Source organism: Pleurodeles waltl, chromosome 4_2 (genome assembly GCF_031143425.1).
Source record: "Pleurodeles waltl isolate 20211129_DDA chromosome 4_2, aPleWal1.hap1.20221129, whole genome shotgun sequence".
NCBI classification, from domain to species: Eukaryota; Metazoa; Chordata; class Amphibia; order Caudata; family Salamandridae; genus Pleurodeles; species Pleurodeles waltl.
In genome coordinates, this window is record NC_090443.1 from 1,047,961,117 (window position 1) to 1,047,978,383 (window position 17,267).

At 51.9% G+C, this 17,267-nt stretch overlaps 1 protein-coding gene across 3 annotated transcripts in view; it reads right to left on the reverse strand.

Moving 5' to 3' along the window:
- Positions 1-17,267, reverse strand: part of TNKS1BP1 (tankyrase 1 binding protein 1) — a 583,852-nt gene that overhangs the window by 46,195 nt on the left and 520,390 nt on the right. For all 3 annotated transcript variants that reach the window (XR_011203085.1, XM_069233037.1, XM_069233036.1), the window contains exons 9-10: positions 12,697-12,887; positions 10,627-10,778 (exon numbers count right to left, since the gene is read on the reverse strand). Coding sequence is in view for 2 of the 3 variants with exons in the window: in XM_069233037.1 (XP_069089138.1) it covers positions 10,627-10,778; positions 12,697-12,887 (343 nt within the window). In the remaining variant the exon portion in view is untranslated. The remainder of the gene's footprint in view (positions 1-10,626; positions 10,779-12,696; positions 12,888-17,267) is intronic.

Consider the following 17,267-nt stretch of genomic DNA (forward strand, 5'->3'; position numbering starts at 1 on the left):
ACAGCGACAACACACCACAAGATCACTACAACCACACCCCGCACCCCTCTCTCTCTACAGGCACAACACACCACAAGATCACTACAACCACACCCGGCAACCCTCTCTCTACAGGCACAACACACCACAAGATCACTACAACCACACCCGGCACCCCTCTCTCTACAGGCACAACACACCACAAGCTCACTACAACCACACCCGGCACCCCTCTCTCTACAGGCACCACACGCTCACTACAACCACACCCGGCAGCCCTCTCTCTACAGGCACAACACACCACAAGATCACTACAACTACACCAGGCACCCCTCTCTCTACAGGCACAACACACCACAAGCCCACTACAACCACACCCGGCATCCCTCTCTCTACAGGCACAACACACCACAAGCCCACTACAACCACACCCGGCACCCCTCTCTCAACAGGCACAACACACCACAAGATCACTACAACCACACCCGGCACCCCTCTCTCTACAGGCACAACACACCGCAAGATCACTACAACCACACCCGGCACCCCTCTCTCTACAGGCACACCACACCACAAGCCCACTACAACCACACCCGGCATCCCTCTCTCTACAGGCACAACACACCACAAGCCCACTACAACCACACCCGGCATCCCTCTCTCTTCAGGCACAACACACCACAAGCTCACTACGATCACACCCGGCACCCCTCTCTCTACAGGCACAACACACCACAAGATCACAACAACCACAGCCTGCACCCCTCTCTCTACAGGCACAACACACCACAAGATCACTACAACCACACCCCTCTCTCTACAAGCACAACACACCACAAGCCCACTACAACCACACCCGGCATCCCTCTCTCTACAGGCACAACACACCACAAGCCCACTACAACCACACCCGGCATCCCTCTCTCTACAGGCACAACACACCACAAGATCACTACAACCACACCCGGCACCACTCTCTCTACAGGCACAACACAGCACAAGAATACTACAACCACACCCGGCAGCTCTCTCTCTACAGGCACAACACACCACAAGCTCACTACGATCACACCCGGCACCCCTTTCTCTACAGGCACAACACACCACAAGATCACTACAACCACACCCTGCACCCTTCTCTCTACAGGCACAGAACACCACAAGCTCACTACAACCACACCCGGCACCACTCTCTCTACAGGCACAACACACCACAAGATCACTACAACCACACCCGGCATCCCTCTCTCTACAGGCACAACACACCACAAGCCCACTACAACCACACCGGTACCCCTCTCTTTACAGGCACAACACACCACAAGCCCACTACAACCACACCCGGCACCCCTCTCTCTACAGGCACAACACACCACAAGATCACTACAACCACACCCGGCACCCCTCTCTCTACAGTCACAACACACCACAAGAATACTACAACCACACCCGGCAGCCCTCTCTCTCTACAGGCACAACACACCACAAGATCACTACAACCACACCCGGCAACCCTCTCTCTACATGCACAACACACCACAAGATCACTACAACCACACCCTGCACCCCTCTCTCCACAGGCACCACACGCCACAAGATCACTACAACCACACCCAGCACCCCTCTCTCTACAGGCACAACACACCACAAGCTCACTACAACCACACCCGGCACCCCTCTCTCTACAGCGACAACACACCACAAGATCACTACAACCACACCCCGCACCCCTCTCTCTCTACAGGCACAACACACCACAAGATCACTACAACCACACCCGGCAACCCTCTCTCTACAGGCACAACACACCACAAGATCACTACAACCACACCCCGCACCCCTCTCTCCACAGGCACCACACGCCACAAGATCACTACAACCACACCCGGCACTCCTCTCTCTACAGGCACAACACACCACAAGCTCACTACAACCACACCCGGCACCCCTCTCTCTACAGGCACAACACACCACAAGCTCACTACAACCACACCCGGCACCCCTCTCTCTACAGGCACCACACGCTCACTACAACCACACCCGGCAGCCCTCTCTCTACAGGCACAACACACCACAAGATCACTACAACTACACCAGGCACCCCTCTCTCTACAGGCACAACACACCACAAGCCCACTACAACCACACCCGGCATCCCTCTCTCTACAGGCACAACACACCACAAGCCCACTACAACCACACCCGGCACCCCTCTCTCTACAGGCACAACACACCACAAGATCACTACAACCACACCCGGCACCCCTCTCTCTACAGGCACAACACACCGCAAGATCACTACAACCACACCCGGCACCCCTCTCTCTACAGGCACACCACACCACATGCCCACTACAACCACACCCGGCATCCCTCTCTCTACAGGCACAACACACCACAAGCCCACTACAACCACACCCAGCATCCCTCTCTCTTCAGGCACAACACACCACAAGCTCACTACGATCACACCCGGCACCCCTCTCTCTACAGGCACAACACACCACAAGATCACAACAACCACAGCCTGCACCCCTCTCTCTACAGGCACAACACACCACAAGCCTATTACAACCACACCCGGCACCCCTCTCTCTACAGGCACAACACACCACAAGATCACTACAACCACACCCGGCACCCCTCTCTCTACAGTCACAACACACCACAAGAATACTACAACCACACCCGGCAGCCCTCTCTCTACAGGCACAACACACCACAAGCTCACTACAACCAGGCATCCCTCTCTCTACAGGCACAACACACCACAATCTCACTACAACCAGGCATCCATCTCTCTACAGGCACCACACAGCACAAGATCACTACAACCACACCCGGCACCCCTCTCTCCACAGGCAGCACACACCACAAGATCACTACAACCACACCCGGCACCCCTCTCTCTACAGGCACACCACACCACAAGCCCACTACAACCACACCCGGCATCCCTCTCTCTACAGGCACAACACACCACAAGCCCACTACAACCACACCCGGCATCCCTCTCTCTACAGGCACAACACACCACAAGCCCACTACAACCACACCCGGCATCCCTCTCTCTACAGGCACAACACACCACAAGCCCACTACAACCACACCCGGCACCACTCTCTCTACAGGCACAACACAGCACAAGAATACTACAACCACACCCGGCACCCCTCTCTCTACAGTCACAACACACCACAAGAATACTACAACCACACCCGGCAGCCCTCTCTCTACAGGCACAACACACCACAAGCTCACTACAACCAGGCATCCCTCTCTCTACAGGCACAACACACCACAAGATCACTACAACCACACCCAGCACCCCTCTCTCTACAGGCACAACACACCACAAGCCCACCACAACCACACCCGGCATCCCTCTCTCTACAGGCACAACACACCACAAGCCCAATACAACCACACTCGGCACCCCTCTCTCTACAGGCACAACACACCACAAGATCACTACAACCACACCCGGCACCCCTCTCTCTACAGGCACAACACACCACAAGATCACTACAACCACACCCGGCACCCCTCTCTCTACAGGCACAACACACCACAAGATCACTACAACCACACCCGGCACCCCTCTCTCTACAAGCACAACACACCACAAGCCCACTACAACCACACCCGGCATCCATCTCTCTACAGGCACAACACACCACAAGCCCACTACAACCACACCCAGCATCCCTCTCTCTACAGGCACAACACACCACAAGATCACTACAACCACACCCGGCACCCCTCTCTCTACAGGCACAACACACCACAAGCCCACTACAACCACACCCGGCACCACTCTCTCTACAGGCACAACACAGCACAAGAATACTACAACCACACCCGGCAGCTCTCTCTCTACAGGCACAACACACCACAAGCTCACTACGATCACACCCGGCACCCCTTTCTCTACAGGCACAACACACCACAAGATCACTACAACCACACCCTGCACCCTTCTCTCTACAGGCACAGAACACCACAAGCTCACTACAACCACACCCGGCACCACTCTCTCTACAGGCACAACACACCACAAGATCACTACAACCACACCCGGCATCCCTCTCTCTACAGGCACAACACACCACAAGCCCACTACAACCACACCGGTACCCCTCTCTCTACAGGCACAACACACCACAAGATCACTACAACCACACCCGGCATCCCTCTCTCTACAGGCACAACACACCACAAGCCCACTACAACCACACCCGGCACCCCTCTCTCTACAGGCACAACACACCACAAGATCACTACAACCACACCCGGCACCCCTCTCTCTACAGTCACAACACACCACAAGAATACTACAACCACACCCGGCAGCCCTCTCTCTCTACAGGCACAACACACCACAAGATCACTACAACCACACCCGGCAACCCTCTCTCTACATGCACAACACACCACAAGATCACTACAACCACACCCTGCACCCCTCTCTCCACAGGCACCACACGCCACAAGATCACTACAACCACACCCAGCACCCCTCTCTCTACAGGCACAACACACCACAAGCTCACTACAACCACACCCGGCACCCCTCTCTCTACAGCGACAACACACCACAAGATCGCTACAACCACACCCCGCACCCCTCTCTCTCTACAGGCACAACACACCACAAGATCACTACAACCACACCCGGCAACCCTCTCTCTACAGGCACAACACACCACAAGATCACTACAACCACACCCCGCTCTCCACAGGGACCACACGCCACAAGATCACTACAACCACACCCGGCACCCCTCTCTCTACAGGCACAACACACCACAAGCTCACTACAACCACACCCGGCACCCCTCTCTCTACAGGCACAACACACCACAAGCTCACTACAACCACACCCGGCACCCCTCTCTCTACAGGCACCACACGCTCACTACAACCACACCCGGCAGCCCTCTCTCTACAGGCACAACACACCACAAGATCACTACAACTACACCAGGCACCCCTCTCTCTACAGGCACAACACACCACAAGCCCACTACAACCACACCCGGCATCCCTCTCTCTACAGGCACAACACACCACAAGCCCACTACAACCACACCCTGCACCCCTCTCTCTACAGGCACAACACACCACAAGATCACTACAACCACACCCGGCACCCCTCTCTCTACAGGCACAACACACCGCAAGATCACTACAACCACACCCGGCACCCCTCTCTCTACAGGCACACCACACCACAAGCCCACTACAACCACACCCGGCATCCCTCTCTCTACAGGCACAACACACCACAAGCCCACTACAACCACACCCGGCATCCCTCTCTCTTCAGGCACAACACACCACAAGCTCACTACGATCACACCCGGCACCCCTCTCTCTACAGGCACAACACACCACAAGATCACTACAACCACAGCCTGCACCCCTCTCTCTACAGGCACAACACACCACAAGATCACTACAACCACACCCGGCATCCCTCTCTCTACAGGCACAACACACCACAAGCCTATTACAACCACACCCGGCACCCCTCTCTCTACAGGCACAACACACCACAAGATCACTACAACCACACCCGGCACCCCTCTCTCTACAGTCACAACACACCACAAGAATACTACAACCACACCCGGCAGCCCTCTCTCTACAGGCACAACACACCACAAGCTCACTACAACCAGGCATCCCTCTCTCTACAGGCACAACACACCACAATCTCACTACAACCAGGCATCCCTCTCTCTACAGGCACCACACAGCACAAGATCACTACAACCACACCCGGCACCCCTCTCTCCACAGGCAGCACACACCACAAGATCACTAAAACCACACCCGGCACCCCTCTCTCTACAGGCACACCACACCACAAGCCCACTACAACCACACCCGGCATCCCTCTCTCTACAGGCACAACACACCACAAGCCCACTACAACCACACCCGGCACGCCTCTCTCTACAGGTACAACACACCACAAGCTCACTACGATCACACCCGGCACCTCTCTCTCTACAGGCACAACACACCACAAGATCACTACAACCACAGCCTGCACCCCTCTCTCTACAGGCACAACACACCACAAGATCACTACAACCACACCCGGCATCCCTCTCTCTACAGGCACAACACACCACAAGCCTATTACAACCACACCCGGCACCCCTCTCTCTACAGTCACAACACACCACAAGATCACTACAACCACACCCGGCACCCCTCTCTCTACAGTCACAACACACCACAAGAATACTACAACCACACCCGGCAGCCCTCTCTCTACAGGCACAACACACCACAAGCTCACTACAACCAGGCATCCCTCTCTCTACAGGCACAACACACCACAATCTCACTACAACCAGGCATCCCTCTCTCTACAGGCACCACACAGCACAAGATCACTACAACCACACCCGGCACCCCTCTCTCCACAGGCAGCACACACCACAAGATCACTACAACCACACCCAGCACCCCTCTCTCTACAGGCACAACACACCACAAGATCACTACAACCACACCCTGCACCCCTCTCTCTACAGGCACAACACACCACAAGCCCACTACAACCACACCCAGCACCCCTCTCTCTACAGGCACAACACACCACAAGATCACTACAACCACACCCGGCACCCCTCTCTCTACAGGTACAACACACCACAAGAATACTACAACCACACCCGGCAGCCCTCTCTCTACAGGCACAACACACCACAAGCTCACTACAACCACACCCGGTATCCCTCTCTCTACAGGCACAACACACCACAAGATCACTACACCCACACCCGGCACCCCTCTCTCCACAGGCATCACACACCACAAGATCACTACAACCACACCCGGCACCCCTCTCTCTACAGGCACAACACACCACAAGATCACTACAACCACTCCCGGCAGCCTTCTCTCTACAGGCACAACACACCACAAGATCACTACAACTACACCAGGCACCCCTCTCTCTACAGGCACAGCACACCACAAGATCACTACAACCACTTCCGGCACCCCTCTCTCTACAGGTACAACACACCACAAGATCACTACACCCACACCCGGCACCCCTCTCTCCACAGGCACCACACACCACAAGATCACTACAACCACACCCAGCACCCCTCTCTCTACAGGCACAACACACCACAAGATAACTACAACCACACCCTGCACCCCACTCTCTACAGGCACAACACACCACAAGATCACTACAACCACACCCTGCACCCCTCTCTCTACAGGCACAACACCACAAGCCCACTACAACCACACCCGGCACCCCTCTCTCTACAGGCACAACACACCACAAGATCACTACAACCACACTCTGCACCCCTCTCTCTACAGGCACAACACACCACAAGCCCACTACAACCACACCCTGCACCCCTCTCTCTACAGGCACAACACACCACAAGATCACTACAACCACACCCGGCACCCCTCTCTCCACAGGCACAACACACCACAAGCCCACTACATCCACACCCGGCACCCCTCGCTCTACAGGCACAACACACCCCAAGATCACTACAACCACACCAGGCACCCCTCTCTCTACAGGCACAGCACACCACAAGATCACTACAACCACACCCAGCTCTCCTCCTCCTTACAGGCACAACACACCACAAGATCACTACAACCACACCAAGCTCTCCTCTTCCTTAGAGGCACAACACACCACAAGATCACTATAACAATACCCAGCACCCCTCTCTCTACAGACACAACACATCACAAGCTCACTACAACCACACCCAGCTCTCCTCTTCCTTACAGGCACAACACACCACAAGATCAGTGCAACCAGAACCGGCACCCCTCTCTCTATAGGCACAACACACATGCACACTGCAACCACACCCGGCACCGCTCTCACTCCAGGCACAACACACATGCACACTGCAAGCACACCTGGCACACTTCTCTCCACAGGCACAACACACAAGCACACTGCAAGCACATCCGTCCCCCCTCTTCTCTACAGGCACAACACACATGCACACTGCAACCACACCCGGCACCCCTCTTCTCTACAGGCACAACATGCCCACTGCGTTGACAAACAGCACCTCCCTTCTCTACAGGCACAACGCACAACATGCACACTGCGGTGAAAAACAACACCCCTATTCTCTACAGGCACAACACACCACACCCCTCTGCGACCACAACCGTACCCCACTTCTTTACAGGCACAACACACATTAATACTGCGACCACAACCCTCACCCCACAGGCACAACACACCACAAGCTCACTACGACCACACCTGGCACCCCTCTTCTCTACAGGCACAACACACATGCACACTGCAACCACAACCAGTACCTTTTTTCTCTACAGGCACAGCACACAATATGCCCACTGCGATGACAAACACCCCTCTTCTCTACAGGCACAACACACCACAGCCCACTGCGACCACAACCATACCCCACTTCTCTACAGGCACAACACACATTAATAGTGCGACCACAACCCGCACTCCACTTCTCTACAGGCACAACACACCACAAGCTCACTATGACCACACCTGGTCCCCTACTTCTCTACAGGCACAACACACATGCACACTGTAACCACAACCGGCACCCCTCTTCTCCAAGGCACAGCACACAACATGCCCACTGCGATGTCAAACACCCCTCTTCTCTACAGGCACAACACACCACAGCCCACTGCGACCACAACCCATACCACACTCCTCTACAGGCACAACACACAACATGCCCGCTGCGATGTCAAACAATACCCCTCTTCTCTACAGACACAACACACTAGAGCCCACTGCGACCACAACCTGCAACCTTCTTCTCTACAGACACAACACACAACTGCCCACTGCGACCACAACCTTCTTTTCTACAGACACAACACACCACAGCCCACTGCGACCACAACCCGCACCCTTCTTCTCTACAGGCACAGTAACACCACATGCTCACTACAATCACTCCCAGCACCACTCTTCACAACAGGCACAACACACAACATGCCCACTGCGATGACAAACAGCACCCCTCATCTCTACAGCCACAACACAACGCATCCCATTGCGCCCACACCCAGCACCCGTCTTCAGCATTAACACAGCAAATAGAGCTATATTGAAGCAACTCTATTTCATACCAACCCAACAAACACAGCCACAGAGAGCCAAGGACAGCACCCCTCTTTTGCACCGCAACAACACACCACACGTCCATTAAGCCTAAACCCAGCAGCGCTATTCTGTACTAGCACGACAAACCACAGGCTCACTTAGACCACATTCAGCACACCTTTTCTGCACATACCCAACAAACACAAAGCCTCTAGAGAAACACAGCACAATGGAGCCCACACATGGCACCTCCATTCAATACTAACACAACAAACTGCTACACAGAGTCCTCAAGCAAAATCCCTATTCAATGCGAAGACAACTAACACAGCTACACTGTGCCCACACTTAGCATCTCTATTCAGTACTAAGACAATAAACACTGCTACATGGAGCCCACACACAGCACCTCTATTCTGTACTACCACAAAAAGCACCTCTTCACTGAGTCCACATACAGTACCTTTGTAGAGGAACAGCTATACTGCGCCCACAAACAGCACCTGTATAGAAACACACCCACACTGAGCCCACACACAGCACCTCTATTCTCTGCTACCACAGCAAACACAGGTACACTGAGCCCACACACACCACCTCTATAGAAACACACCCACACTGAGACCACAACCAACACCTCTATTCTGTACTACCACAACAAACACAGGTACGCTGAGCCCACGCACACCACCTCTATAGAAACACACCCACACTGAGCCCACAACCAACACCTCTATTCTGTACTACCACAACACAGCTACTGAGCCCACACACAGCACCTCTATAGAAACACAGCTGCAGTGAACCTACACACAGCACCTCTGTACAAACACAGCAACCCTGAGCCCACACACAGCACCTCTACGGAAACACCCCTGCACTAAGCCCTCACACAGCACTTTCATAGAAACACACCTACCCTGAGCCCACACACAGCACCTCTATAGAAACACAACTACAGTGAACCTACACACAGCACCTCTGTACAAAACAGCTACCGAGCCCACACACAGCACCTCTATAGAAACACAGCTACAGTGAACCTACACACAGCACATCTGTACAAACACAGCAACCCTGAGCCCACACACACCACCTCTATAGAAACACAGCTACAGTGAACCTACACACAGCACATCTGTACAAATACAGCTACCCTGAGCCCTCTATAGAAACACCCCTGCAATAAGCCCTCACACAGCACTTTCATAAAAACAGAGCTACCCTGAGCCCACACACAGCATCTCTATAGAAACACAGCTACAGTGAACCTACACACAGCATCTCTATAGAAACACAACTACAGTGAACCTACACACAGCACCTCTGTACTAACACAACAAATACAGCTGCACTGAGTCCACACAAAGCACCTCTATTCAATACTACACAATATACACAGGTGCACTGAGTCCACACAAAGCACCTCTATTCAATACTACCACAATATACACAGCTCTAATGAATCCACACGAGGCACCTCTGTTCTGCATGGCCACAACAAGCACTGGCAGGTGTACCCTTACCCTGCAGGTTTCTCCGGCTTCGGGGGCAGCACTAGTGGTTTACCAGATTCTGATGGCAATTTGCAAGACTTGGACCGTTGAAAGTTATCTTTCTGTCGAGGAGACTTCGGCTGCTCCCCCTCCTCAGCAGCTTTCCGAGATTTCAGCTTTGCCTGTAAGGGAAAAAATAATTCTGAACAGTACACCAACACCATACACAGGATGTCTGAACTGCTGTACAATAAACCCTGACCAAACACAGGAAATGCAAATTGCTGACCAGTACCTCAACACCAAGCAAAGGAATTCTAAACTGCTGAATAGTACACCAACCACAGGAATTCTACACTGCTGAATAGTACACCCTCAACACACACAGAAATTCTGAACTGCTAAAGAGCAAACCCTCGCCACATGGAAATTGCTAATGAATAAACCCTCCCCAAACACAAACATTCTGAACTGCTAAAGAATAAACCCTAACCAAACACAGGAATTCTGAACTGCTAAAGAGCAAACCCTCACCACACACAGAAATCCTGTACTGCTAAAGAGTAAACCCTGACCACATACAGACATTCTGAACTGCTGAGTAAACCCTCACCACACACAGACATTCTGAACTGCTGAGTAAACCCTCACCACACACAGACATTCTGAACTGCTGAGTAAACCCTAACCACACACAGAAATTCTGAACTGCTGAGTAAACCCTGACCACACAGAGACATTCTGAACTGCTAAAGAGAAAACCCTCACCAAACACAGGAATTCTGAAATGCTGAACAGTACATCAATATCAGATTCTGAAATTCAGAACTGCTGATCACAAAACCCAGATGGTAATACGCACATGTAATGTCCAAATAACCACTAAGTGGTTTTAGTATGTGTGCTAGACAGAGACACCTTAATGCCCATCTCCCCCAGGCAGACCCTAGCCCAGAGGCAGGGGTTACCCACCACATGAATGGCCGGAGGGGCCTACGTTCCCCCCAGTCCCCAATGCGTAGTTGTATTTTGGCAATTAACTATGATGTCTGTGTTTCTAAGCTAAGGAACTGCTCCAAAGGGAGTGTGCAGTGATGTACATCAAGGGCATTCTGTGAGGCATGTGTAGGGTACAAAGCTGGAATGCTCAGTGAGTTGCTTGCTACAGCTCCCCGGAGCAGACACACTCTGTTCGCCCTGTTCCTGAAAGCTGCTCTCAGCACTTATCAGACTGTTCCTAGACGGGCTCAAAGGAGACCGCCCCTTCCTTTTCACAAGACTGTAACTAAGGTAACTGTGTATATCCAGAACGACTTTGTCTGACTTTCCTTTATGTAATTAAATTTGTGCCAATATCTGAAGGCTTCAATGCGCTTTTAGAACAAAACTGTATTCATGCCCCTTGAACTCCCTTTAATACAATGCCTCTGCCAACAAGTTCCTTTGGGCCTGTGGTTATACTAGCAGTCACACTCTCTCGTCTGTGCTTCTTAGTATCTGTCTGGGTAGGCCTATAACCCTGCATGTGGCCACCTGCGTTCCATGAGTCACTGTGTCTGTCTGTCTGTCTGTCATTACACCAGTCCATCTCAGTCTCTCTCTCTCTCAGAACAGGTGGCTGTGGGTCAGCCATCCTGCACGTGGTCATCTGTGTTGGAAGTGTTCTCTGTTCCTGAACCTTGGCCTGTCATTGAAAATGCATGTTTCTCAGTCTCTCTCTGGACATGTGTCTGGAGGTCAGCTGTCCTCTTTTCCTTGGACACTGGTCTCTGAGCATGGGTTTCTGGCTCTATCTCGGTCACGTTTCTCTCATTCTCAAGGACTTGTCTTTCTGTCCACACATCTGTCTGGTGGTGTGCATTTCACCTGTGTTCCATGTGCCTATGTTTATTTCTCATCCCCTGTCATGTTTTCCTGTCTCGCTTCGTGGACATGTCTTTCTCTTCGGACACGTGTCTGACGGTCTGCTATGATGTATTCTATGTGCCTCTGTGCCTGTCATGTTCCCCTCTCTCTGCATGGGCACGCCTTTCTCTGCAGGCCTACCTTCCACCTCTGCTGACTGCATCCCTCTACAAACACACAAGGAGCTCACATCACCTTAATAGCCGATGGATTGAAGCCTGCAAAGATTCCCATCTTCTTCCCAAGGGATATGGGTGATTTCTTGGAGGTCTTCTGCTGCTGGTCTTCTTGGTCCGCCCTGGCATCTTCTCTGGGTGTTGTTGTTGCCGCCGCCGCCGCCTCCTCCTCCTCCTCCTCTGAGGAATCAGGCCGGGGCACCTTAGGATCTGAGGAAGGAACATCAGCGGTGCAAATAAGACCCCCACAAGAAGACAGGATCACAGTAAACTCAGTAGGTTCCGTCACTTTTTAGCTACTACTGCTGGGCACCAGACCAGCAGGTCCCTCAACCTCGAACACCCATATCACAATGCTATGAGGAACACTGAAATTTACTATCAGGCCAGCTTGACTGAGCTGACCCTCCAGGAATAAATTACAAGCAAACACTGCTTAGTGTTACTGAGTGAGGAAACCTGGACAACCATACACTGATATTGCAGGCAGAAACCACTGAAGCAATGACCTGTATGCCCTTGGGAAGGTTATGTGTTAAAATAGTCTCGGTTATTTTCAGTCTCTTTAGCACACGCACTGACTCAGCATGATACGTCTTAGAAATCAGAAACAGAACACCACGTGTGTGCCGATACCAGGCACTTCCTGGGGCTTGCACAAGATTTCATACTGAGCTCCCAACCAGTCACCTGGGCACTAATGGATAACAGGTGCTCGCTCAATGCCACTATGGTACGCTGTAGGAAAATGCCACTGTGGGCATGGTTACCACCTAACTTTTTGCATTTTGTTGATGCCAGCTTTGACTGGAAGTGTTCTGGTACCCTGCTACCCAGGCCCCAGCACCAGTGTTCTTTCCCTAAAACTGTACAGTTGTTTCCACCATTGGCACAGCCCTGGCACACAGTTAAGTCTCTTGTAAAAGATACCCCTGGTAGCAAGGGCCCTGTGGCCAGGGAAGGTCCCTAAGGGCTGCAGTATGTATTATGCCACCCTGGGGACTCCTCACTCAGCCCATGCACACTGCCTGGCAGCTTGTGTGTGCTGGTGGGGAGAAAAGACAAAGTCGACATGGCACTCCCCTCAGGTTGCCATGCCCACAAACCACTGCCTGTGGCATAGGTAACTCACCCCTATAGCAGGCCTTACAGCCCAAAGGCAGGGTGCACTATACCAGAAGTGAGGGCATAGCTGCATGAACACGGTGCCCCTACAGTTCTAAGTCCATTCTTAGACATTGTAACTGCAGGGTAGCCATATTGAGTATATGGTCTGGGAGTTTGTCAAACACAAACTCCACAGTTCCATAATGGCTACACTGAATACTGAGAAGTGTGGTATCAGAATTCTCAGCACAATAAACCCACACTGATGCCAGTGTGGGATTTATTGAAAAATGCACACAGAGGGCATCTTAGAGATGCCCCCTGTATGTTAGCCCTACTGTTAGTGTGTGACTGACCGGTCTGTGCTAGCCTGCCACTTCCAGACGAGTTTCTGACCACATGGGTGAGTGCCTTTGCGCACTCTGTGGTCAGAAACAAAGCCTGTCCTGGGTGGAGGTGCTTCACACCTCCCCCTGCAGGGACTGTAACACCTGGCAGTGAGCCTCAAAGACTCAAGCCAGGTGTTACAATGCCCCAGGGTACTCCAGCTAGTGGAGATGCCCACTCCCCGGACACAGCCCCCACTTTTGGCGGCAAGTCTGGGGAAATAATGATAAAAACAAAGAGGAGTCACCCCCTCAGCCAGGTCCACCCCTAAGGCGACAGAGCTGAAGTGACCCTCTCCTTGGAAAATCCTCCATCTTGTTTTGGAGGATTTAGCTCGATAGGGTTGGTGTAGCCACCCTCAAGGACAGTAGCCATTAGCTACTACCCTGTGACCCTAATACACCCCTACATTCAGTATTTAGGGGTGACCCCAAACCCAGCTCTTCAGATTCCTGATGACCTACAAAGAAAAAGGACTGCTGACCTGAAATACCCAGCAGAGGAGAAGGAAGACGACAAGTGCTTTGGCCCCAGCCCTACCGGCCTGTCTCCTGCTTCAGAGAATCTGCACAACAAACAGTAATGGATCCTGCGGGCCCAGCGACCTCTGCCGACTCAGAGGACTGCCCTGCACCCAAGAAGGATCAAGAACTCCCTTGGACAGCGGACCTGTCCAACCAAGAAAGAAGAAACCATCTTTAAAAGGACTGTCACCTCACTCCAGAAGCGCGAGTCACCACCACTCTGCACCCGACGCCCCTGGCCAGTGTCTAGAGAAACCAACGACCTAGAGAGGATCCCCAGGCGACTCTGACGACATGTCCACCCTGGGCTGACCTCTCTGCACCCCCACAACGATGCCTGCAAAGGGAATCCCGAGGACCCCCTGACCATGACTGCCTGGGACGAAGATATCTGTCGCCTGGAGAAGTACTGCACCCGCAGCCCTCAGGCCTGTGAGAAAGCGACCACTGGTGCAGCAAGGACCAGCAGGAAGCCCTCATCAGTGCCCCGGTCCCCCCTGGTCTGCCCTCTGACATCGTGGGTATTTACCTGCAAGCAGACCGGAACCGGAGCAACCCCTGTCTCCAAATGCGCCCATGTTGTTTTGGCTCCTGCTTGACCTCTGCACCTGACCGACCCCATGTTGCTGGTGCTGGGTGTTTGGGGTTGACTTGAACCCCCAATGGTGGGCTACCTGTGCCCCGGAGGCTGAACCCGTAAGTGTGGTACTTACCTCAGAAACTGTTCTTTACTTACCTCCCCCTGGAACTGTTGAAAATTGTAGTGTCAACTTTTAAAATAGCTTTTTGCCATTTTACGAAAAACTATGTACATTGCTGATTCCATTCAAAGTTCTAAGTATTACTATGCAAAGTACATTTCATTTAATGTACTTACCTGCTAAATGAATCTTGTGGTTCCAGAAATAAATTAAAAAAATATATTTTTCTATATAAAAACCTATTGGTCTGGAGTTAAGTCATTTAGTGTGTGTTTTCACTTATTGCCTGTGTGTGTACAACAAATGCACTACCCTCTGATAAGGCTAACTGCTCGACCATACTACCACAAACAGAGCATTAGTATAATCTATTGTTGCCTGTCAAGCCTCTTGGGGAACCCCTGGACTCTGTGCACACTATATCTCATTTTGATATGTAGTATGTACAGAACCAGCTTCCTACAGACACCTTCACCAGAAAACAAATTATCAGCACCTGGGTGGGTCCATTCACTTGTGCTTAAAACCCAAAGCACCACAAACAGGGATATAAGGTCATGTTCTTGCTGTCCCTTCATGATGCATGAGTTGCTTGAGGTTGGCGGCACTGAAATTCTTTTTTTGTTTCAAATATGTTTTTATTTTGAAACCAAAAAAAGGAAAGCAGCACAGCCATGTACAACATGCACCATAGTCTCTGGGTACATTTTGATGGTACACATGATCATTGTAAGTAATGCGAGATTGATCTTAACACAACCAAACACACAGTTTATGTAGGAGAGTGCAAATGGGGCACATACACACATCGCTAAAACAATCTTCATATAATTAACAGTCGAGCCAAGAGGCGTACCAGCATTGTCCTGTGAAGTGCCCAACCCACCGTAGGTCCTGCACCAGCCCCAGATCTTGTAGAACCTACAGGGACATCACTTGCTTGTGGTATACCACCTTTCCCGCTGCCATATACAGGTCCACACTCTTCCACCATTCATGCATGCCATTCATCTCTGGTGCCCCCTAATATTTAGGTACACCTCTCTTTGCCACCACCAAGCCAGTACACTGAAGAGAAGCTTAAAGCATGCAACATCTACATTGCTTGGGATCCCAAGCAACACAAACCTCGGCGTCTAACAGGAGCAACACAGTTCTTAAATAATTTATATAATTGTGGAATAATTGTCTTCCAGTAGTCCTGTATACAGAGGCATTCCCAAAGTGTGTGTAGAAATGATCCAGCCTCCTCTGCACACCATAAACATAACAGTGTAGAGATCCTCCCCATACTGTGCAGCCTTTGGCGTTTGTAGCATGCCCAGTGGAGTATCTTGAATTGAATGAGGCGCAGGTGGGATTTAATAGCCACTTCCTGAGGGCGCATTAAAGCCACCTCCCTTTCTACATCTTCAAGGTCATCCACATCTCGCCCCCATCTGTGCCTTAGCTTACCCAACATGTAAGGCATATTATTATTGATCATCTTGTAAGTGGAGGAGATGGCACTTTTTCCTAACTCCTCCAAAAATATCCACCCTTCCAATGAAGAGTATTCCGGCATCTCAGTCCCCTCCAGTCCCTTTGCCTGCCACGCATGGCACAATTGTGCATATTGTAGAAACGGGGACAGGTGTGAATTATATTCTCGCTGTGCCGAAGAGAAAGGCATGATATCCCCATTCTCAAGGATGCCTCCCACTGTAGTGGTGGCTATGGTGTCCCAGGACCCAAAGCCCATTGGTTTCACCACCTCTTTCAGCCATGTCCCTTTCCATAGAGGTGTTTATCTGGTAATCTTGTATGCCCACTTGAGGGCCTTGGTGGTCCCATTTCAGGCCACCAGTGCGACCTGTGTTGCCGGAGGCAAT